At 52.9% G+C, this 22,468-nt stretch overlaps 8 protein-coding genes across 8 annotated transcripts; 5 read left to right on the top strand and 3 right to left on the bottom strand.

The window, feature by feature from the left end:
• Window positions 1-45: 45 nt before the first annotated feature.
• BO95DRAFT_376534 (uncharacterized protein) lies at window positions 46-1,491 on the bottom strand (the record flags this gene model as incomplete). Its single annotated transcript, XM_025583213.1, has 1 exon — window positions 46-1,491. The coding sequence occupies one exon, from the start codon at window positions 1,489-1,491 to the stop codon at window positions 46-48; it is 1,446 nt and encodes a 481-aa protein (XP_025436571.1).
• Window positions 1,492-3,401: 1,910 nt separating this feature from the next.
• On the top strand, window positions 3,402-6,601 carry BO95DRAFT_401212 (uncharacterized protein). The gene has a single exon (XM_025583860.1). It carries the CDS (start codon window positions 3,533-3,535, stop codon window positions 6,524-6,526), a length of 2,994 nt encoding a protein of 997 aa, XP_025436570.1. The 5' UTR covers window positions 3,402-3,532; the 3' UTR covers window positions 6,527-6,601.
• Window positions 6,602-6,903: 302 nt separating this feature from the next.
• Window positions 6,904-8,774, top strand: arp6 (actin family protein). Its single transcript, XM_025587806.1, has 4 exons — window positions 6,904-7,524; window positions 7,629-8,337; window positions 8,388-8,450; window positions 8,512-8,774. Exons 1-4 carry the CDS (start codon window positions 7,017-7,019, stop codon window positions 8,648-8,650), a joined length of 1,419 nt encoding a protein of 472 aa, XP_025436569.1. The 5' UTR covers window positions 6,904-7,016; the 3' UTR covers window positions 8,651-8,774.
• A 1,132-nt stretch (window positions 8,775-9,906) lies between these two features.
• On the top strand, window positions 9,907-11,009 carry BO95DRAFT_376568 (BRcat and Rcat domain-containing protein; the record flags this gene model as incomplete). Its single annotated transcript, XM_025583214.1, has 3 exons — window positions 9,907-10,082; window positions 10,143-10,667; window positions 10,736-11,009. 3 exons carry the CDS (start codon window positions 9,907-9,909, stop codon window positions 11,007-11,009), a joined length of 975 nt encoding a protein of 324 aa, XP_025436568.1.
• Window positions 11,010-11,388: 379 nt separating this feature from the next.
• BO95DRAFT_469143 (3-hydroxyacyl-CoA dehydrogenase family protein) lies at window positions 11,389-12,543 on the bottom strand (the record flags this gene model as incomplete). The annotated part of the gene is made up of 3 exons (XM_025589418.1): window positions 11,389-12,119; window positions 12,237-12,336; window positions 12,415-12,543. The coding sequence occupies 3 exons, from the start codon at window positions 12,541-12,543 to the stop codon at window positions 11,389-11,391; spliced, it is 960 nt and encodes a 319-aa protein (XP_025436567.1).
• Window positions 12,544-12,865: 322 nt separating this feature from the next.
• tof1 (putative DNA repair protein (Tof1)) lies at window positions 12,866-16,786 on the top strand. The gene is made up of 4 exons (XM_025592004.1): window positions 12,866-13,040; window positions 13,101-13,338; window positions 13,411-15,534; window positions 15,600-16,786. The coding sequence occupies exons 1-4, from the start codon at window positions 12,951-12,953 to the stop codon at window positions 16,628-16,630; spliced, it is 3,483 nt and encodes a 1,160-aa protein (XP_025436566.1). The 5' UTR covers window positions 12,866-12,950; the 3' UTR covers window positions 16,631-16,786.
• Window positions 16,787-16,931: 145 nt separating this feature from the next.
• On the top strand, window positions 16,932-18,197 carry BO95DRAFT_448246 (PhzF family phenazine biosynthesis protein). The gene has a single exon (XM_025587805.1). The coding sequence runs from the start codon at window positions 16,984-16,986 to the stop codon at window positions 18,112-18,114; it is 1,131 nt and encodes a 376-aa protein (XP_025436565.1). The 5' UTR covers window positions 16,932-16,983; the 3' UTR covers window positions 18,115-18,197.
• Window positions 18,198-18,306: 109 nt separating this feature from the next.
• chsB (chitin synthase class II) lies at window positions 18,307-21,493 on the bottom strand (the record flags this gene model as incomplete). The annotated part of the gene is made up of 4 exons (XM_025583215.1): window positions 18,307-19,210; window positions 19,260-19,426; window positions 19,475-19,659; window positions 19,711-21,493. 4 exons carry the CDS (start codon window positions 21,491-21,493, stop codon window positions 18,307-18,309), a joined length of 3,039 nt encoding a protein of 1,012 aa, XP_025436564.1.
• Window positions 21,494-22,468: the final 975 nt, after the last annotated feature.

The raw sequence follows: 22,468 nt of genomic DNA, 5'->3' as shown, positions 1-22,468 counted from the left end.
GCAGAAACAGCGACGCTTTGCCGTTGTGCACGGGTACTGCTTGGTCTAGTTGTTCCAGGTGCCAATACCGAGACCCACCCTCTCCTCCGCTTTTGATCTCTTCGGGGTCGCACCATCAAAACTTGCCTTGCGTTTGAGATTTTTACTGAGGGGCCGATCAACGCCGGGCTTCCTCACTTGGCCAAACAGCTTTGTTTGCAGCAACGTACTCGATTTTGCAGCACTTGCCATGCCTCGACCCTCTGGATGGTTGCTGAACTGACTGCGGCGGTGCACGCTACTAGAGGCAGTCCCTGTTCCTGCAGCGGGGACATCTTCCTCGGTTTCGGCTTCTTCAATGTCAGATGCCGAAATGGTACTGTCTCGATCACGACGATCATCAGAAGAATATGTCCCTGGGGTATGAGTTTGACCCTCATCGTGTGTCAACCGAGGATGGGATGGAGTCATAGGTAAAGACGACAAAGAGTGAGCGCCGCGCATGTGACGACTCGCATTCTCTCGATGATGGCGGTGTCTATCGGGGGTCGAGGCGACAGCTGGCGACTCCTGGTTGAGGACGCGGTGAGCTGCTAGAAGAGCTTCAAAGGGGTCGTGCCTTTCAGTTCCGTTCAAGCGATGACCACCGTTGTCGGCGAACTGAGGTACTGCCCCTCTATGAGGAGTGTGGGCCTCATTCTGGGGACTTGGAGACATTGGACCATGCTCGATCATCCGAGAGAAGTGTCTTCGGTTGTCGCGAATTCGGTCCTTCAGCATTCTATTTTCTTCTCTTAAAAGCTCGGATGTGTTTCTCTCCTGTTCGATAAGCTTTTTTGCTCGGCGAAGCCTTCGATCGAGTGTAGCATTAACCCTCTCGAGTTCCTGATTGCGCTTGAGAGAAAGCTCAAGCTCCTCATTCGAAATCGACTGTATCGGTTTCATCTCATGCTGGCATTGGCGACTGCGATATTCCGAACTCTGAAGAATCTCAACCTCCCTTCGCGCAAGTTGATGCTCGACCTCTGCACGCTTGATCGCTTCGTTACTTGTGAATGAGAGCAGACTGTTTTGCAATTTGAAATGGAGCGCTGACATGCGGGCTTCCTGAGCTACACCTAGGAGGTCTTTGGCGATCATGCGAAGCTTCAATTCGTCCGCATTATCAATTTCATCGGCAGTTGGAAGGTTTTCCGAAGCACCATATGCCACACAGAGGGTCTTCTCGATATTGGGCGGGGATGCGAGGCATGAGCTTGATCGAGACCTCGATTCCCGCAGAGGGGCTCCGGGTATCTGGGATGAGGGGGGCGGTGTCATATCTGATGAAAGTAGAGATGGTGGTGAGAGGAGTTTGCTTTGGTCGGATTTTGAAGCTTGGCTTCCAGCTTTGACACTCAAGTCTGGTGATGCGGATAGAACTGCCCGTTTAATCGGGGTAGCAGGCCCTGAAATATCGACTGGGGGCGCAAGCGATCCCTGCGAGAGCGGACGCTCAAATTCTTGTGACATAGTCAAGATATGGCATCCAGGAAGCAGGCAAGCAACTGTTTTTGCATTCGCAGCCAAGCCCGACGCAGTCTGTATGTAGGACCGTATGGGCAAAGCTTCAATGCAATGGGCCGGAAGTTAGCGTGAGGCGGTCGGGCGCAAGCGCATGCGAGACGTCAATATCCTTGTTGAGTGCGAGGATGCGACGAGACGAAGTCTGTTGTCGAGCGGGTGGGCAGAATAACCAGGCTGGAAGAATGCAATGGCAATGGGATGGCAAATCTACGGAAGCGTTGCGCGATTCGTCGCAGTAACAGCTTTGCGACGGAATATGTATGTGCTTATCACCGATAGCCGGATCGGGCACGTTTCGCAAGTAGTATGGGAGTTGGCGATAAGAAGTCGGAAACAGATCGCTCCGGGTATGGCAGTAAGTTATGGCAGGGGAGAGCAATGTAAGAGACGATAGTATGGAAGCTGGTGGGAAGCGCCTGTCAACGGGAGTAAGGAGATCAGAGGAATGAAGCAGGTACACGCGATAAGGTATACGAAAGGGCGACGATGAAGAAGCTAGTTGATGGATGAGGGGGAAGGGGAGGGGGTGGGCGTAAGAGATGATATGATGAGGAGAAGCAAGGAGGAAGGGGCCGGATTGATGCCTTAAGGGTGTTTGCAAGCGTAAGTTGGCGCACAATTGGAGGAGGCTGGGAACCATCGCTTGCAATGCTCAGCCTCGACCAACCATCTCCAACCACCATCACCCACGTGAGCCCAGCCGCGCGCTAAAAGGCCACCTTTCCTGCTTGGGCTAAGCAGAGATCGCTGACGCTTGCAAAAGGTAAACAACCGAAACCCCATGGGCCACTTTTGATTGTAGCTGAGGCAACCGACGACAGACCCAGCCCAGAGCCCAGCTAGCTGTACGGAGTACTCAAGTTACTATGGTCTTGATCTCAGAGCCCGATGGTAGTCGGGTCACAAAGCACCTACTGGCTGATAACAGTGTAAGGTCTGTCGACGCCGCACTCACAATTCATTCGCCAGACAGTATTCCAAGGATGAGTCTGGCCCGTGGAATATATCGAACAGCTGGCTGCTAAGTAAGACATGGAATGCAGCAATCGCATGCACCGGCGGAGGTTAGGAATGATATCATTCCTGAGCTTTGAAGTACTGTGCTGGAAACCTAGATTTGACTCTGACCTGGCAATTTCCGCAGCTTGGACTAGCATGGCTTCTTCTTTTCTTCTCGAAAGGCCTTCTAGTACTGCCTTTGATGGATCTATTCTTGCCCAGCCGGGTCCCTTTAAGTCCTTAGAGTGCATGTTCTGTTGATCGGAGTCACATGAATACCACACATATTGATCACGTCACACTGAAAATGACTTCTACCTGGGTTCATGTCTTAATCAGATCAAGAAAGAATATATACTATCGGGTGGATGGTGTAAAGAGAGGTACTTTTGAGCTATTTCTCCCATCTCCAAGATTCAAGAATGTTTGGTCTAGTAAGTATCAATAGATTCACAGGTGCATCTAAGACTCTACAGCAATTTCATTCCCTTGTATTAAATTGCTAAATAGTGTCCTTATATGAGAGACTGCGTTCATTAGCTATGCTTCAAGTGCCTAAACAGGACCTGAACGTTTCGTCTGATTAATACTCGCAGGTATGAGCTATGGCGGTGCCAAGGGAGTGCCTTAAAGGTGAGGGGAATATGCAGCCTCAGGCACCAGGATATGCAATAGCCGCGGCGGTTTTACAAATTAACTGGTAAACAATCAATTCAATAATTACAGCCATATTATGGACAACATGCACACTGTGAGGTCACTGCGCCAACCTGACGATTGACCAACCCCCTCTTTAAGTCACAATAGGGTTGACCTCCACCATGACTGCTTGACCCCTTGGCAACTTCCGAACATCATCGATCGATATATTTTCATCCAGGTCGATATATCTTTGCGGCAATGAGCTTGCTATAGTGGTGAAAGTGCCCCCTTTCAACTTCCTCCCACAGCCGATCATAGTCAAAGACTCCCCGAACCTGGTACAAAGATGAACAATCAACCAAAAACACCTGCCCGAGCGAGTGGCATTCCCCGCTTAGCATCAAGACTCCCCTTGCCGACAACATCCGCAACCTCCAAACCCCTCCGACCTTCGCCATCGCGTGAGAAGCTACAAACCGACTCGGGCCTGGACGCGAACAGGCTCCGCAGACCTTCCGAAGATAATGTGTTCAAAAAACCACTGCCGAAATACAAAGCACCTCAGAAACTCTCCGCCGGACTTCGGAAACTCGATGGGTCCCAGACAAGGGCGGGCGGGGGTGCGAAGTCCGAAGCCAGCACAAACTTGAATACTGCTCCATATTCGGAGAGCGATGCTGTCCTGATTGAAGATACTGAAACGCGAGGCCGTACGCGACCTTCGCTTGCAGAACGAACAATCGAGACACTCTCAAGAATACCGCCATCTCCAGGACCAGGTAGAAGACAGTCGAGTTTCTATGGCGCAACGAGTCCGATGCGGTCCCCATCACGCCCCTCATCATCAATGACTAGCTATTCAAGGTCACCATCCAGATCCTCATCTCGACAACCTAGCGGGGGCGATTATCTTGCACGACCGCCCTCTGCCATGCGGCTGCCATCCAGCCCTCGCCCGTCTTTGTCCACGAATGCTGCATCGGGTGATCCTGGCCATGCCCCGGCTACTACAAATAGTCCATCGAAATTGAAGCTGCCCTCTACGAGAATGAGCGGACATAAGGGAAACGCTAATCTGGCGTCTATCACGACAAAGCCTCGTCCAACATTGACTCAAACCCACATGAATGCCGCTGGATCGGGCCCGGATGCGTCATTATCCAGCCTAGATGTGAAGAAAACACGAAGAGCGCAGCCGAAGCTTCCAACATCAAGGCAATCATCGGTTGGCCCCCGGTCACCGTCCGCACGATCCACGGCATCAGACTTGACGCCAGAGCAACAGTCAGAATTGGAAACAAGGAAGGTCTCAAAATCTTCAAGCGCCCTTAGAGAGAGCATCGCGAAAGCTAAGGCGGCAAGAAAAGCAGAAGCGCAGAAACGCATGCAATCCTCGTCTTCCAATGATGCCTGGGATCGGCTCAACACCGAAGATCCGTTCAAACAGAACCCCCAGGATTCAAATATTGGTCTTCTTCGAAAACGCATTGAAACAGGCAGAACCTCTGGGCATCTCAACATAGCAGCCATGTCTCTGAAAGAACTTCCCAAGGAAGTTATGGCGATGTACGACTTCGATCCTGATGCTACTACTGAGTGGTACCAGAGTGTAGACCTGGTTAAGTTCATTGCGGCCGACAACGAGTTTACGGAGCTTCCTGAAGAAGCTTTCCCTGACATTGACCCGCACGATTTAGATGGGGATTCTGATGACGAGAAGGGAAACCAATTTGGCGGGCTTGAGCTGCTAGACTTGCACGGTAACCTGCTACAATCTCTACCGATAGGCTTCAGAAGATTACGAAGACTTCACACCTTGAATCTGTCAAATAATAATCTCAAAATGAACGATTTACAGGTCGTTATGGAATTGGTATCCCTGAAAGATCTTAAGCTGGCCAAGAATCGGTTGGAAGGCACTCTTACACCAGAGATCAAAAACCTGAATATGCTGGAGACTTTGGATTTGCATGACAACACTCTCACTGACTTGCCTCCAGAAGTGTCACAATTGAGCTCACTTCGAGTCTTGGATGTTGGTGGTAACCAGCTGAGTTCATTACAGTTTAAAGCCTTAAGCCAGCTTTCTCTGAAGGAGCTTCGAGCCCCAAAGAACAAACTGAAAGGCACACTCATCCCAGCTTCGGTCTATAAGCTCGAAGCACTGCAGGTTCTTGATGTGGCCAATAATGCATTGGTGAAGCTTGCCGAAAACGTGGCTTTGGAACTGCCCAATCTCCGGACTCTAGCAATTAGCTGCAATCGCATCCAGTCCTTGCCGGATCTGTCGTCCTGGCAGGCCTTGCTGACATTGTCGGCCGAGGATAACAGCCTTCCGAATCTCCCAGAAGGCTTCATTGACTTGAAGAATGTTCGAAACGTCGATTTCACAGGCAATGATATCTCCAGATTGGACGACAAGATCGGCTTGATGGAGAGCCTGTTCACGTTTCGAGTGGCTAATAATCCCCTTCGCGAACGCAAGTACCTGACTATGGGCACCGAAGACCTGAAGCGCGACTTGCGAAACCGATGCGAACCAGAGCCCCAGGATACCGACGATGACGCGGGCTCTGTCGCGACCCAGTTTACATTGGCACCAGAAACCCCGGCTCAGACGGCGGCTTGGCAGATCAAGCCTGGCGGTGTTCTCGATCGGTCTTACACTGATATGCGTGAGCTAGAGCTGGATGAGTTAAGGCGAATTAACTTAAGCGACGTGCGATGTTTGTATCTGCATCACAACGAGCTACTTTATTTCCCGGTATCTGCCCTTAGTTTACTGGCGTCTACTCTCACAGACCTCGACCTTTCAAACAACCCACTAGATAACACAACACTCTTCGCCTCAGCTCTTACGCTTCCCAATCTTCAAAGCCTGAGTCTAGGCGCTACAAACCTTACTACGTTGGATCCCATCTTGACAAACCTTGTGGCACCAGCCCTGACATTTCTGGATGTTTCCTACAACCGCCTGTCTGGCCAGGTGCCTGCCGTACGTCGCACTTACACCAACCTGGTGGCATTTGTGGCCGCAGACAATCGATATACCAGCTTGGAGTTTGATGCCGCCCAAGGTCTTCAGGTATTAGACGTGGGAAATAATGAGATTGGCATGCTTCCACCTAAGCTAGGCTTGCTGAGAGGAGAAGGCTCGAGCAGAAATTGGGGTAATGGATCTGCCCTGAGACGGTTCGAGGTCGCCGGAAATAGCTTCCGTGTTCCTCGGTGGCAGATTGTCGCCAAGGGTACTGATGCCACTCTTGAATGGCTCAAGGATCGAATGACTGCAGAAGAGCTCTCTCAATATGAGTCGCTCGACGACTTGACTGAAGAGTGAACTGCTACATAATATGGCAATTGTCCGATTTTGCCCGGGACTCATCTTCTTTGTGAACAGATCTTGATGTCCTGTATCGAATTACGTGTTCTGGGTAACTGTGTAGTTCGTTGTTCAAGAAATAATGAATGCCATGCATGTCGTTGCGACATAATGTGGTAGGCGCCTACATGCTTCCGTACACCATCTCTATGTTCGCTTTCTGCAAGGATTGTCGGATGGTATTGTACCGTACCGTATCAGACAGTACACATATAGTGGCCCTAAGATCGAGCCCTGGTTTCCCGATTTGGAGGGCTGGCTGCTTGGCATCGCCGACCGCCGCGGGGGACGAGCATTTCCATTTATCTACTCCGTAGCATGTAACAACTCGAACCACCAAATTCAACATATCTGTGGTCCGGGCTCCGTGCCATTTGCTCATGCATGGATTCGAGGCATTCGAAGCTAATACATCGATTCGCGACCGTTCCACCGTTCTTCCCTTAGCATGGGCACAGCTAAACCGCGTCCGTCTGGTGGCAGAGCTTCCGTCGCCAAAGCCCAGACCCTTCAAGCTCTGCCGGATAAAACTTTCATTGTCGACAATGGCGCATATACACTGAAAGCAGGATATGCGCCGGAAAACCCACCCCCTGAGGATGAAGTACAGGCGCTTTCGGCGTGCGCTACGATCCCCAATACGATTGTGAAGACACGTGGAAACCGCATATACGTCGGCTCGCAACTCAACACACATGTGACCGACTGGAACGAGATGTTCTTTCGTCGACCGGTAGAGAAGGGATATATCGTCAACTGGGAAGCCCAGAGAGAGATCTGGGAGCACTCGTTCTTCGACGAGAAGACGGCGCGAAGCAAGGAGCTGCGCATCACCGACCCGGAAGACACCACCTTGGTGCTGACGGAGGCGCCCAATGCGTTGCCCGTCCTGCAAAAGAACGCCGACGAGATTGTGATGGAGGAGTGGGGCTTTGGAGGTTATTACAGGAGCTTAGGTGCGGAACCTCTCCCCCCCCTCTAAAAGTCTGAAACCAGATAGGCACGAATAGCCCATTTGGTTTGCGTCCTGTTGCTGATGCGATTTTGCCGCTCTATCTAGGGCCGCCGTTGAATGCTTGGAACCAGTTGAACACTGTCTTCGGAGATCCGATTGTGCAAGAGGCGGAATCTGTTGTGTCTCCAAGAGAATGTTTACTGGTCATCGACTCCGGCTACTCCCACACCACGGTGACGCCTGTCTACCGAGGCCAACCGCTTCAACGTGCCATACGCAGACTCGACCTGGGCGGCAAACATCTTACAAATTATTTGAAGGAGATGGTGTCCGTGCGGCAATATAACATGGTGGATGAAACCTATATCATGAATGAGGTTAAAGAGGCTGTTTGCTACGTGAGCAACAACTTCGTTGGCGACTTAGAGCAGACCTGGAAAGGCAATCGGAAGCGTGACCTCCCTGATTCGAAAGAGGGCGTCGCAGTAGACTATGTCCTTCCGGACCCCAACGCGGGAAACAAGGGCTTCATGCGACCACACGATCCATTACTGAACGCTAAGAAGAGGAAAGGAGCGCTGTCCGGTGCCAGCGCTGAGGCACTATCCGAAGATGCCCTGGTCTTGGGCAACGAGCGGTTTACTGTCCCGGAAGTTTTGTTTACGCCCAGTGATATTGGCATGAAACAGGCCGGGATCCCGGACATCGTTCTGCAGAGTCTTTCTGTATTGCCTACCGGGTTGCACCCGGCCTTCTTGGCCAACGTCCTGGTTGTTGGCGGGAATACATTACTGCCGGGGTTTATGGGGAGACTGTAAGACGATCTCCTAAGAAATGATCTACTTGTTTTCTAACCTAGTGTAGGGAGGCCGAGCTGCGCCAACTGGCATCCGCTGAATGTGTTGTGAGGGTGCGAAGCCCTCAAGAGTAAGCTTGTCCCTTATTTCCGTGACTCGAGTTAAAAGAGACTAATGAGATTCAATGATAGCCCAATTCGATCCACTTGGCTGGGGGCATCGCGACTGGCCACCAATCGAGAAGAGTTCAAGAAGATCGCTATCACTCGTCAGGAATACCAAGAGTATGGTTCCTCCTGGGCTGGTCGGAAGTTTGCTGGTGCATTATAACCGGTCGGGGGAGTTCAAGGTTTAATGCGCGATTGGCGTCTTCGGAGGGTTGAGCTGCAGCCTTTTGGTTTGTTATTCTAGGCTGGCACCTGTATTGTGTAGTAGCTATGTGTCCTTGATACCCTTTTTTTCAAGTAAGCATTTTGATGAAATGTCACTGTGAGTATTGAAGAGTATTGAACAAACATCTAATCATCTCTTTTCCCAGCAGCTCAATGGCGGTCTTCGTTCATTAGTTTGACCGACTCCAGCGTGTGGAAGGGGGATGGAATTTTGACCACGCAGAGTCAATCGGTTGGGCAGAAAGGATGCGGGTGAGTCACATGGGATTGGACTGGATTGGATTGTCGCTTGTTGCGGTGAGGTGAGGCTGCATCCATCTCTAATCATCGACGGACTTCCTAAGGTTGGTTGCTTGCTTGCTACCTAACACCTCTTCTTAGACCTTCTCTTCTCCTATAATCTCCTTCCATACATCCTCAATCCCCTACTTCCCCCCACAGTTGGACACGTCGACACCGGCTTGACGGAAAGCATACCGGTACCCTCATGGTTAACCATCCTCCCCGACATTTGACCCTTGTTGACGCGCTCGATTGTGGCCATGGTTGGTCCAAACACTTTAAGCAGCGCCATTCCCAAATTTCCCATCCAAGTGCGATCAGCGAATTGGCGATTGAAGAGACCCTCCCATTTCCCATGGTAGCGAATAATGAAGCCTGAACATGTGGCATTCGACCGCCGTACCCATGGCGTGGCCGCTTAGTTGTCGCATATGCCGAATTTCATCATGCGACAGCCTTCCGGAAGAGCATCCCGGTCAGCGTAGGAGAACAGCTTATATAGACTAAAATGTCGTTCTCCCTCCGATCAATCTTCTTACTCTTTCAGTCCCTCGACCATCCATTCAGTATATCAAATAGCAGACTACCTGACATCGTTCGAATTATGTTATTGATATACGGTACCCAGCTTTAGTATTCTCGCCAAAACCCGCTCTTGCCCAGACACGATCTGCGATTATGGATTCCAGTATTCTAGAATACTTCCCAGCAATCAATCGGTCCGACCTGCTTTCACCCATCCTTGAGACCATCAATCCTCGTAGGGCTATCCCGCGATCCGTTCTAAAGTCCTGAACCTGCAGAGTACTTGGTGCAGCCAAGAGAATGCCTCCAATGATGATCAGAAGACTGTCTTCTCGTGCTGTTGCGCAACCAGCCGAAGCTCTCCCGATGCCAGAAGGGCTTCGCACCATGCGCGGGTCGAGATCATACACTAAGTCGTCAAGTGCCTCCTCCGGGGCCGATGCTGCTCTTCCAGATCCGCTATCAGGCGAGAAGAGTCGTACAAGGTCCAGGGTCAAGCGCTTCTTCAGCAAGCTTCGTGGCAAGCTCACCAAAGAACAGGCCAGGAGTGAGATCATCGACGAGTGAGTTTACCCTATTGCGCGGTCAATCCCCTGAGTTCAAGACTAACTGACGTGGCGTAGACGCTGTGTGTGCTGCCTCGACATCATGCCCGCCGAGTGCTTGGCGACTATGCCTTGTCAACACAAATATTGCAGCCGATGCATGAAGCAGATGGTGCTCACGGTCATTTCCGAGGAAGGGCTGTTCCCACCCCGATGCTGCAAGCTGGATATCCCAGTTGAGACGATCCTGCCCGTGTTGACGCCTAGAGAAAGAAGCTTCTATATCTTGAAAGCGCAGGAGTATGCGACCCCGGCTGCAGAACGCTGGTACTGCCCAGCGGCGACGTGTGGGCGCTTCATTCCGTTGCAGCATGTGAAGAGCGCATCCGCATCGCAGACGTGCCCTTACTGCAGCACCAAGATATGTTCAGGGTGTCGCGATCTGGCTCATTCGTCGCGAGGATGCTCACCGGATCCCGGCCTCGCTGCTGTTCTTGAGGAGGCCCGAATCCAGCAATGGCAGCGATGTTATGATTGCGGCTCCATGATCGAGCTTGTCTCTGGATGTGACCATGTCACCTGCAGATGCAAGGCTCAATTCTGGTAGTGTTCCCATTCTTTCCGTACATTTATCAACGCAACAATGAAGGCTGACTGACTGCTTGTTCCAGTTACAAATGTGGAGATCCTTGGTCTGCTTGTGCCTGTGCTGCGTCCGGACAGCGACCCGCGGATTTCCTGGCCGTGCTTATCGGACACACCAAGTTGAGCAGAGACCAGGAGGCCGAGCTGTCTGCGGTGGTCACTGCCATCCTCCGCAACGAAAGACTCCGTGATGAGGAGGCGGCGGTCAATGCCAAAGCTAAGATGGAGGGGAGTCGCAGGGAGAGCAAGAGACTTTCCCAATTGAGAATAGACTTACTGCGCCGAGACATCATTCTATGACGGCGATGAATAATGATTTTGATGCGACTGATTTCAGGAGGCGTGCGATGCTGACTTTAGCCATTCTTTTGACTTTTTTTTTTGTCATATCAATCTGATGCTAACGACCTAAAATTGCTTTTATCTCTGCCGACAATTTGCCAGAATGCCAGAATGCCAGAATTGGAATGAACATATATATATATATATATACACACATACCTTCATGCACCTGTAGAGAGATGTCTCGTCACAATAGATATTAATCACTACAATCTCCATCCTAAATCACAACCCACGCATGGAAGCAAAGCGAATGAGGAGAACCGAACCCATGGTGGCATTGATTGAGAGTATATAAAGCGACGCATTAGAGGGTGCTCAGGGCCATCGCCGCTCATCAGTAGTCATAGAAGCCCTTGCCGGACTTCTTGCCCAACCAACCGGCATTGACCATGCGCTTCAACAGCCCCGACGGTCGGTACTTGCTATCCCCGGTCTCCTGATGCAAGACATTCATGATAGCCAAGCAGGTATCCAGCCCGATGAAATCTGCCAGCGTCAGGGGGCCCATAGGCACATTGGTACCGTTTTTCATGATACTGTCGATATCCTCCTTGGCCCCGACGCCGGTCTCCAGACAGATGATCGCCTCGTTGATGTAGGGCATGAGGATGCGGTTCGCCAGGAACCCGGGGGAGTCCGCCGAGACGGCGGGGATCTTGCCCATGCGGCGGACGAAGGCGACGGCGGCCGCGACCGTCTCGGGGGCCGTCTGGAGGCCCGCGATGATCTCGACGCCCTTCTGCACGGGCACCGGGTTCATGAAGTGCGTCGAGACGACCCGCGCCGGCGCCTGCAGGTCCGTCGGGTCCGCCGTCGTCGCTGCGGCGATCTTGGTGATGGAGATGGACGAGGTGTTGGTGGCCAGGATGGCGTGCCGGGGCGCGATTTGCGCCAGCTGCCCGAAAACTCTCCGCTTCAGCTCCTCGATCTCCGGCACCGCTTCGATCACAAAGTCCACTCCGCTCAGGTCCTCCATCTTCTGGCTCGGCGTGATGCGCCCGCGCGCCGCGTCCGCCGCTTCCTGGGTGAGCCGCTCCTTGGCGACATCTTTGGCGAGGAGTTTGTCTGCATTTTTGGGGAACGTATCGCGGGGGGGATCGTTAGTTATTTCGAGAACATTATACGGCGGAGAATCTCAGTAGGTGGGACGAGCTCCCAAGGATGGAAGAGATTTGGAATTACCGGCAAACTTGAGGCCCTTATCTAAGGATGCTTGGGATGTGTCGATTAATGTTACTGGAACTTGGGCTTTTTGGGCGGCAACCAGCGCGATGCCCAGTCCCTAACATGGAATCATTTAGTATAGGATATGAGAGCCATGTTTTTGGAGGAAAAGGGGTCGGAAAGTGCTGCAACTGACCATTTGACCAGCTCCTATCACACCTAACGACTTGACCTCGGCAGTTCGAGCGAGGGGAGATGAACTGAAGGCCCTGGAGGCGATTGAGGGGCCTCTGTAGCAGAGGGAGCGGATTGAAGACAACAACATGGCTGTAGCAGGAGCACAGAACTTGTCCAGCATAGAGTAAAGAAATGAAAGACGCTTGGAGAACCAAATGAACGGAGAATAACTCGATGCCTTGCCTAACTACGGAGTACTCCCTTCGCCCTTCTCCGCACTCGTCTCCTTTGCTTGTGATGGCGGTCCGCGGGTATCGCGGCCCATGTGAGCCGACGTCATCGGCTAGCCTCGGCTCAACCGGCCGAACCGTTTCGCCGGCCACCCGAAGGCGGAGACGCGATGAACACGTCAATGGCGCGTTATGATTGGTGCACTGACCCATCTGCGCGCCGGATCATTTAGGAGATTGCTCGAAAGATGCAGCGATGGACAGTACCTAGTAAGTTGTTATTCAAGTCGAAAGCGATCAGGAGAGTCCAGCATTATCGACCAATATGGAGGTCGAAGAGCCAGCGCTCGCGGCGACCGAGTCCACCGTGGTGGATCCGGAAGTTCGAGCCCATGTCTACAGCCTTGTCACCGCGGTAAGTATCACATGCACACAGCCCATACTGTGAATTCCTAATTGACGTTGTCCATATTAGCTTGGAGGATTCAACGGAGAAGATGCGGACAAGTACGTCCTGGGTGACGATGCATTGGCATGCTTGCGGGATATCAAGCGCTGGCTGAAACTCTACGACGAGAAGTACAACCGCATGGACGTTGCGCGATGCCTGGGAGAAGCGAACCTGGTCAACGGGGACCTGCTACCGATCTTGTCGACATTTGCGAATAGCACCAAGCAGACCAAATATATGTCTCGGATCGCCTTGGCGTGTTGTATGTTGTCGCTGTATTTTATTTTACCATCTTTACGCTAGGGAACAGGGTGACTGACGGGTGGTCTTGCAGTGGAAATCTTGGTGCCTCTGACCTGGCCATTGGAGATGCAAGGTGAAATGACGGCCGACAACTTCAAACACATCCCGTACCTACAACATTCGCATGTCGCATATAAGCGGGGGATTCTCAGCCATGCCAGCACGGGCTATCTCCGCACGATCATCCGCATCGGCCTCCCGAGCATGGCAACCCCGCGATCCGAACGCGCCACTCGCGATGAGGGTATTCTCAAGTTGATGCTCTTCTTCCTTCGCAATATCGCCTTGATAACCCCGAACACTCGCCTGGCAGCTGAAGGGGACGAGGAGGAAACGTCCCGCTCGGCAACCATCAATGCCTTTCAGGATCAGGACGTATTCGCACTCCTCCTCACCATGTGCTCCAATGTGGGAGACGACTTCAACCTGCAAGACGTGGCTCTCCTGGAGATCTTGTTCTATCTAGTCAGAGGTGTCGACGTCGAGAAGCTATTCATGAACAATACCCAACGAACCGCGAAGCGGACCGACGAGCTCGATGACCTGTTACGGAAGGAGTCGTCGCTGCGGAGAGAATATACGAAGAATGCACCCACGCGGCACGGTCGATTCGGGACCATGATCTGGGTGAAGCGCGACGACGCCAAATACTCCACAGTGTCCGGGCAGAGTGTCCTCAAAGATGACCAGACGACCTTCCAGAAGATGGATGACAGCAAGAAGTGGAACAAGCCTCAATTCCGCCGGAAGGTGCAGGATTTAACCACGTACAACGACTTCAACACTCCTGTGCACCTCAACTCCGCGGCGTCTGAGAACCTCCGGAAGTTCGTGGAAGAGTTCCTGGATTCAGGGTTCAACCCTTTGTTCACACACGTGCGCAAAGCAATCGAACGGGAAGCGGATCGGGTAGTCGACATCAACAGCCGTCAGTTCTTCTACTCCGTGTCCTGGTTTCTGCAGGCGGAACGGGCACGACGTGCACTTCAGCGGGAGAAACGGGCGCAAAGCGAGAAGACTGGGAAGGAGATCGAGCCGGATAGCTTCGGTCTGGTTGCCGGTGTGCTGGACCAGGAAACGTTCGTCTTCCTGAACAGAGCTATGCAGTATGCCGTCGACAGCAAGGACTGGCAAGATCTCATCGCCGAGATGCGCTGCTTTACGCAGGTTCTGTTGACGGTCCAGGATATGGTCCAATCGCCACTTGAGGAGGACCAAGAGATTGCCGAAAATATCCAGAATCGGATCTTCTACGAGGAAACCACGCATGATCGCGTGATCGCTATTGTTCGCGGTTATACCGATCAAGGATTCGGCTACCTGAATGCGTGCACCGAGCTTACCCATGTTTTCTTACGTATGCTGGAACGCTACTCCAAAGAGAATGTCGACATGCAGGTGCGGTCTCGGCGGCGTGCCAGACGTAAGCAGAAGGAAACCGAGGGGATCGTTGAGGGAGAGAATGACGAAGAGCACGGATCCGAGGATGAGGATATGATGGAGGCGGAAAGGATGTCGAAGGAGCGCAGCTTCGACTTCAGGCGTTTCGCCGCCAAATTCTGCAACCAGAAATGCGTCGACACTTTCGTCAACTTCACCAAGCATTATAGAGAGCTCAACACGGAGCAACTGAAACGTGCCCACCGGTATTTCTATCGAATCGCCTTCAAGCAGGAGATGAGCGTCTTGCTATTCCGTCTCGACATCATTAATCTTTTTTACCGCATGATCAAGGGGCCCGGAGCCTTGGATTCAAGCAAGCCAATTTTCCAAGACTGGGAAGAATTAGTCCGTCAAATCATCCGGAAATTGACCAAGAAACTGGAACAGCGCCCTGCACTGTTCGTCGAGCTACTCTTCAGCAAGATCAACGCGACCACCTATTACCTTGAATATGGACACGAGCGGCAGACGCTCCCGACCATCCGGAGAGCCCCAGCTGAGCTGGAGATCGATCCCAAACAAGCAAATACCATCGAGGAGAAGCTGAGCATCATGGTGCCTGCCTTGGTTCTAGACGGGGATGCGGAACTCGTCAAGTGGGTGAGCGAAGTACTGGGGTCGGCCGTGGAGGAACGAGATGCCTGGGAAGAGCAGGAGAAGGCCCTCCGCGAAGCAGGTGCAGAGAGCGCGAGGATTCCCAATCCAATGATATGTATGCAATCTCTAATATCCTCACGGGTGTGTGTGTACTGTACACATGTACTGACCGTTGCGCAGCTGTCAAACCTCGAGACGAGACATGCCAGAACGCCATGTTCTCGAACGCCAAGCTTCGTCTCTTGATGACGCTCGTCAAATTCGAGCGACTTGGTGTGGAAGACGTGGCGGGAGCCTCTTGGGTCATCCCCTCGACTGCAACGGCGCAATATTTGCGAGAGATGAAGTCATTTATTGACAAGTATCTCGCCAAAGCGGAGAAGGGAAACCTCGGACGTGACCCGCGCGAACTGATCCGACGCAAATACGGTCCCAAAAAGAACACGAACCATTCCGAGGCCCACGACGGCATCAATTTCGGGTCGGACTCAGAGGGCGAAGATGAAGTACCCGACGGGTTCTTGTTTCCGGCGAATCCGCGGTCGAAGGCGAATGCGCTCTCGGAGCTGAAGCAGAAGCGTAAAAAGCGCAAGCAGAATGGTGACGATGAAAGTGAACCCCTCGATGAGGCAACCCTCGAGGAGCGGCGCCGCGCCCGCGAGGAGAATGCTCGAGCTCGCATCGCGAAGATCAAGAGTGATCTCTACGTACATGCCAGTGACGAGGAGACGGACGATGAGGCAGACGAGAAGTTCTTCCGCCTGGAGGAACAGCGACGCAAAGCGCAGGCCGACCGCATCAAACAGGCCATGCTCCATGGGGTTCCTCCAGAAGCGCTGGACGGCGTCGGGAAAAAGGGGCAAGGCAAGCACCAGAAAAAGCGACAGCGGAGAGTCAGTCTGACTGACGGAGCAGACGAGGACGATGATATCATCATGGGGGGCACGGGGGATTTGTCGCCGGAGTCGCCACAGGACGACATGCCCCGGGATGAACTGGACGATCTCCTGGATTTTGATGACGACCTCGCGTTCAGTCGTAACCGCGAGGACCTGTTAGGACCTCCTCGCGACGATGAAGCCTCACATACTAGCGAACCTGAGGTAGAAGGCGGCGCACAGGATGAGGAGGATGAAGACGCACCGGTCGTTGCAGCTGCTTCACGCCGGCGGATGCGCGCTGGATTTGTGGTCGACAGCGATTCGGAGTGAGATGGTCTACATGTAGCTTAATGATATGATGAGCGGGAGATCTGGGGGCTGGCGGAGCATTGTGTTGGACATGGAAGCCAGCCCTCCAGCCACCTGTAAAAAATGCAACCACCGGCTTATACCCTGAATACGAGCCATGAACAAATCGGCCAAGCGAAAAATGACACGATCCCAGCATTGTAGCAATGATTTGTCAACAAAAAGTAGGTACAAGTGGAACAATCTACAGCGATGACTCACAAGCGGAGTAAACCAACATCTATAAAAACATCTATAAATCAATCACACTTGACCCTCCTCCACACCAACCACACCCACCCTAAACTATACTAAACAACACCAAACCACCCAACATGCCACCCCCCGGCCACGTCAACTACATAACGCTCGACGTCTTCACCAACACAGCCTACACAGGCAACCCACTAGCCGTTGTCTTCCTCCCCCCCCTCTCCTCCTCCACCTCGTCCAATACAACCCTAACTCAGCGCCAAAAACAAACCCTCGCCCGCGAATTCAACTTCTCCGAAACCATCTTCATCCACCCCGACCCCAGCTGCGGCAGCAACACAACCCACCGCACAATTGACATCTTCACGCCCACCGACGAACTCCCCTTCGCAGGCCACCCCACCATCGGCGCCGCCGCCTGGTTCCTCCACCTGTCATCCCCATCCCCATCCCCGTCCCCATCCCCTAGCTCCGGGAACCCTCCGAAAGAAAATGCGATAACGCACCTCATCACCAAATCCGGGACGATCCCCATCGCCCTTATCCCTGCAACTAGCCCCAGCCCCAGCCCCAGCCCCGCCGCCTCAGAGACGACATCGGGTCAGGCCAAGGGCGAGGGCGTCACCGCGCGGATCGCGCATAACCCGCACGTGCACGCGAAGCGGTTCCCGCTTCGGGAAGTCCTGCGGTTGCATGGGTCTCTGGCTCCGGTTTTCACTCAAAACAACTCGGATCAGGGGGAGCAGGAGCAGCAGAAAGAAATCTCCTTCCCCGTGTTCTCGATCGTGAAGGGCATGTCGCAGGTCCTTGTGGAGGTGCCGTCGTTGGCGGCGTTGGCGGCGGTGACTACCTCTGCGGGCGGGGAGATGGTGGGCCCGGAGAGTGGGTATATGGATGGCGAAGGTGGGTGGGCGGTGGGGCATTGTGTGCTTTATTTCTACGTTAGGGGGGTGCAGGACGATGACCAGGGCAAGGACAGGGAGGTGATACGCACGCGGGCGATTGCTGGGAATGTCGAGGATCCGGCGACGGGGAGTGCGGCGTGTGGGTTGGCGGCTTATCTGTCTTTGACGGAGGGCACACCGAAGGAGAGGAGGGGGTTTGATTTTGTGCAGGGGGTGGAGATGGGGAGGCGGAGTGAGATTGGCGTGGAGGTGGAGATGGGAGACGATGCCGAGACGATTGCGCATGTGGATCTCAAGGGAAATGCTGTCAAGGTGTCGGAGGGGTCGATCGCGATTCCTCCAAAATAGTCGACCATGTAAGAAGTGCTCTGCATGCATCACGTATATCCATTATGTCCCGTTATCCATCAATCATCATGCAATAAATACACGTAAGTAATCAACAACATCATTCCATCAAGTCATGCACAGGGATTATAAGAAAAAAAGAAAATCAAAGGAAATAGAGTAGAGCATCAATAATAAGGACGGAGAGGAAGTCTACTTCCTCCAGAACATCGCCTTCCCCAACTGTCTCTTCATCGTCCATCCCGCCTCAGAAAACTTATCCTTCATCGTCGCGCCTCCACCGTACCGATAAGCCGTGGTGTTCGTCCGGCCCGACGAGCTGGCTGTTGCACTCGCGTTGGCGAGGTTGCCCGCATCGAACTTAGTCTTGCCTTCGACGATCTTCTGCACCACCAGGAGGATAGCGTAGGTGGTGGATCCGATGGTGCGGATGAGCGCCAAAACAACCACCGACCACAGGATGATGGAGAGGTAGATGTTCGTGCCGCCCGAGTCGGGCCCGTAGACCTCCGAGATTGCCATGGCGAGAACGACGTTGGCCACCATCCAAATGGAGACCATGTAAGTTCGCACGGCGCGGTAGTAGTCTTCCTGCAGTTGGCTCTCAGAGATGGGCGCCTCAGGAACCTCCACTCTGTCACGGAGGTTCCGCAGGGCGGCGTCGTAGCCGCTGTCGATGTCGAGTTGCTCGGAGGGCATCTCGATTTCGACCGTAGTGCCATTGATGGTTCGTGCGGCTCCGAGGTCAGTGTTCATCACGTTGTCACCCTTGGTACCCCAGGTCACATCATGGGTGTTGCAAAAGGCGTAGACCTGCAGAGTACAGATGTAGCTAGGCAGAAGGATAAAATACTGCGCGGAGGAGGTGAACATGTGCCAGGGGTCCAGGTATAGAAAGGACGAGTAGAAGTAAAGGCCCACAGTTGAAAGCATGGACATGACGATATTCACGAAAAGTCCGTTACTAACAGTGACCTTCGTGTATCCACCAAACCGTGCCATGAACTCAATGACGATCAAGTAGAGCGTGCAAAAGATCGTGTAGAACATAATGATACCGTAGACAATGATGCCCGACAGATAGAGCTTTTTGGCACTGCAGGACGTCAGAATTGCTGCCTGTGCCAGGAGCGAAGGAAACTCACCCTTGTGGTCGATTACCCATCGAGATAATGAATTGCAGGGCCATGACCAGAATGCAGGCATATCGTAGGATAACGAAGATATACTTCCCGATGTTGTGTCCAAAGGGGTCGATCTTCTGGTCGGTGAGCGATCCAGCAATAAAGTAGAAGACCAAGTAGAAGTTCGCCTAGATGAATGTAAGTCTCTTGCTGTCTATATCACCGAATGCACTTACCAAGCCGAAGTACGTGAAGAGGAGCTGCATAAACTGATAGAAGCTCTCGATCTGCAGAAGAATCTTCCGGACCAGCGAATGGTCCGTCTTCCAAAGCTGCCTTCCATTGACGATCGAGTATACGGCTGCGAAGAATGCACCGTTCAGCCATCGTCGACGCTGGGAGATAAACTCAGGAATTGTATCTGCAAGGATAATTAGTTATGCCAGGTGGCTGCGGAGAAATTGTCACTGACCAGGAACATCGGTTTCACCAACAGCACTTTTCACGAATCGCAGAACCCATCTCTCTTCCCTCTTGGCCACCAGCTCCCAGCAGAGAATACGATCCTCAGCCAAGTACATATTCGCTGTGAAAACATCCGCATCCTTGCCGTGCAATGTCTCACCCTTGAAGTACTGGTTCAGAGGCCCATTGCCGTCGGCGTCGTTCTGCAAAGCAAAGAATCGGTATGCACTGAGTGCACCAGGAAGGACAGTGATGTATCCAAACACAGACTCCAGAGGCTTGTCCAGAATGTTGGACATCTTGTACTCGAAGTTCTGGCTCGCAACCAGCGGGTTGAGGAGACCTCTCATGTTTTTACCCTTTCCCGCCTTAATCTCTCCAGCAGCTCCGGCCACATTTGAGTCCTGATCGAATGCTTTCCACAAGTGGTAGAGCGCCGTGGACTCTGGCCGGGTTCCAACGTCCAGAAGGATGCAAATATTGGGCTGAAGGGCCCGCCCAAACGCGTTGAAAAACCAACGGTGGGAGTTCAACTTCTTCTTGTTGTGCTCCTTGAGACAAAAGATAATCTGACAAGGCGTCATGCCCTTCTCAGCTCCCTTGAATTTCAGATCCGAGTCAAGGGATACTTGCGTTGTGTACTCATAAACGTGGGCTTGGACCTCCTTCTGATTGACCACATTCTTGGCAATGCCCTCCTGGTAGACACCCAGGGCCGCGAGAGCATTGAGCGTCCGGGGATGGACCTTCTTGCGTCCGTCTGCAATGATGCACACGACGATCTTCTTCCATCCATCCTTACCCCATGTTCGGGACTTGGAGCGTGAACAGAAATGGCTGATGTTCCGCATGACACCGTGCATGGTGCGAGTGAAGCCAATCTCATCTTCGTTGTACATGGTGATGCAAATGAAGAGTTCGGTCTCCCGCATAGTCGTGCCAATCTGTTGACGGAGTTTATATCCTCGCTGTATGTAGTCGTCTGGGTCGCAAGTCACAGCGGTGTACCGCATGTGCGTGAATTCGCGGTCGTCACGCCGGGGCAGGAAACTGTGCAGGATTGTCGGGATTTTACACTCCAGAATGAGTTCTCCGTTGATGAGCTGCACTTCCTTCTTCGACATCTGGGCTTCTCGGACACCGCGGCGGCTCTGCTTCTCCGGGGGTGGGCCGTAATGCAAGTTCGGATCGACCAATTCTCCGCGTTCGTCGTATTCATCGTCCAAGTCAATCTTCGCCATTCCATCCTTATCGTCCGTGATAATCGTCGATTCGCTCAAGAACGACTGCAGGCTGGCGCGGTTGTCAAATTGGGGGTCGGTACTGCGGCCGCCACCACCACCGCCAAAAACATCCTCGTCTGAGTTGCCAATGGGAATACTCGCGTCATAGCCGGCGGGGGGCGCAAACAGTGGCGCTGGGGGAAGCGGACGTCTGGGACTGCCCCCATATCTCGAACTCGGGGTTCCCGGCCTAGGGCTGCCGTTGAGGTCAGCACGCTCATAATGCGAGCTGACCACGGACGGAGGTGCCGGTGGTCCGCTCCAGTTGGGTGCACGGGATGGGGACCAAGGGCGCGTAGGCGAGCCGGGGCGAGTCGCATAGTGCGGTAAATCGGCTGCGGATGCTACCGGTGGGGGGATGGTAGGCGCGTGTCGAAGGCTCGATGTAGGTCTCGACGGGGAGTCTTCCGGATCATATTGATATTGGCTCTGAGCATATTGCTCTTGCTGTTCCGCTCTGCGATTCCTGTTAACAGTTCGCCTCATATAAAACATTTCAAAAAGCATCTTGACGGATGTTTCTAGCGGTTGCTGGGCCCGCTAAGTGAGCTTCGCAAGGGGCAGTTGAAACGGACAGAGATCCCACAAAGGCGTGGACATTGCGCGTTTATACCACAAGTACAAATTGCGGAAAACGTTTGGTCTTCTTCAGTCCAGGACCTTGAGCTTGTTCCGAACGCAAGTTATGATTGGGTGGAGGGTGCAAACAAGGGGGGGGCTCAAGTATGGTGGTAGTATACGGGGATAGCAGAAAAGCTCCGCCAGCATGCCGAAGAATCATAAAAGATTGACAAATTTGGGGATGAACTCAGATCAAAGTGAGCTTACCCTGCGTCATAAGTGAATGAATCACCATAGTGATACTCTGAGGTCATGCCAGTGCCTCCACTCAGATCACTGTTCACCGCCGAGCTCGTGGGGAGCAGTCGCATTGTAGCTCCATGGAGACGTGACGCCGCGGGCGAAGAGTCGAGATAAGAGCCATCTCCATACGATCCGTAGGCCGGTGGCTCTTCCTCCTGGCTCCGTGCCGGTATATAGCGCTGCGACATCGTGATACTCCGTCCCACACGTTCAATTGTTCATAGTATCTATCCACCAGCCAATTGCAGCGATACGGCCGATCCTTCGGGTTGTCTCGTCTAATGCACGTGCCCAATGTGATGGGTCCTCGGGTCTATCGTTCTAGGAAGTCGGAGCACGATTCTGCCTATTCGGCTGCTAGAGAAGATGGCATACAAATTAGCCTCGTCTTCTCCCATCCATCTCGGCAAGCAGCCGGAGAACAATAGACAGAGCACTCACAGTAAGTAACAGCCAATAGGTTTAGCTGGTTACCGAGCCCACACAGTCCCCAGTATGCTTTGGGAAATTACCAGGAATGCGTCTGACAAGATCGTGCGATTAAAGTATGTGGGAACCCTCGGATGGAGTGTTGAATAGGAGGGAGACGCACAACGGTGTAAACAACGATCCCACGGT

Source organism: Aspergillus brunneoviolaceus, assembly GCF_003184695.1.
Source record: "Aspergillus brunneoviolaceus CBS 621.78 unplaced genomic scaffold BO95scaffold_112, whole genome shotgun sequence".
In the NCBI taxonomy this organism is placed as follows: Eukaryota; Fungi; Ascomycota; class Eurotiomycetes; order Eurotiales; family Aspergillaceae; genus Aspergillus; species Aspergillus brunneoviolaceus.
The sequence above is the reverse complement of the archived record's forward strand: the minus strand, read 5'-3'. Positions and strand labels throughout refer to the sequence as shown.

Excerpts from the sequence above, each read along its gene's own strand:
- arp6 (XM_025587806.1), top strand. The coding sequence starts at position 7,017 with ATGGGCACAGCTAAACCGCGTCCGTCTGGTGGCAGAGCTTCCGTCGCC. Across the intron at positions 7,525-7,628 it reads AGGTTATTACAGGAGCTTAG|GGCCGCCGTTGAATGCTTGG; the intron begins GTGCGGAACCTC and ends CGCTCTATCTAG. Across the intron at positions 8,338-8,387 it reads CCGGGGTTTATGGGGAGACT|GGAGGCCGAGCTGCGCCAAC; the intron begins GTAAGACGATCT and ends AACCTAGTGTAG.
- BO95DRAFT_401212 (XM_025583860.1), top strand. The coding sequence starts at position 3,533 with ATGAACAATCAACCAAAAACACCTGCCCGAGCGAGTGGCATTCCCCGC.
- BO95DRAFT_448246 (XM_025587805.1), top strand. The coding sequence starts at position 16,984 with ATGCCACCCCCCGGCCACGTCAACTACATAACGCTCGACGTCTTCACC.
- tof1 (XM_025592004.1), top strand. The coding sequence starts at position 12,951 with ATGGAGGTCGAAGAGCCAGCGCTCGCGGCGACCGAGTCCACCGTGGTG. Across the intron at positions 13,041-13,100 it reads TCTACAGCCTTGTCACCGCG|CTTGGAGGATTCAACGGAGA; the intron begins GTAAGTATCACA and ends TGTCCATATTAG. Across the intron at positions 15,535-15,599 it reads GATTCCCAATCCAATGATAT|CTGTCAAACCTCGAGACGAG; the intron begins GTATGCAATCTC and ends ACCGTTGCGCAG.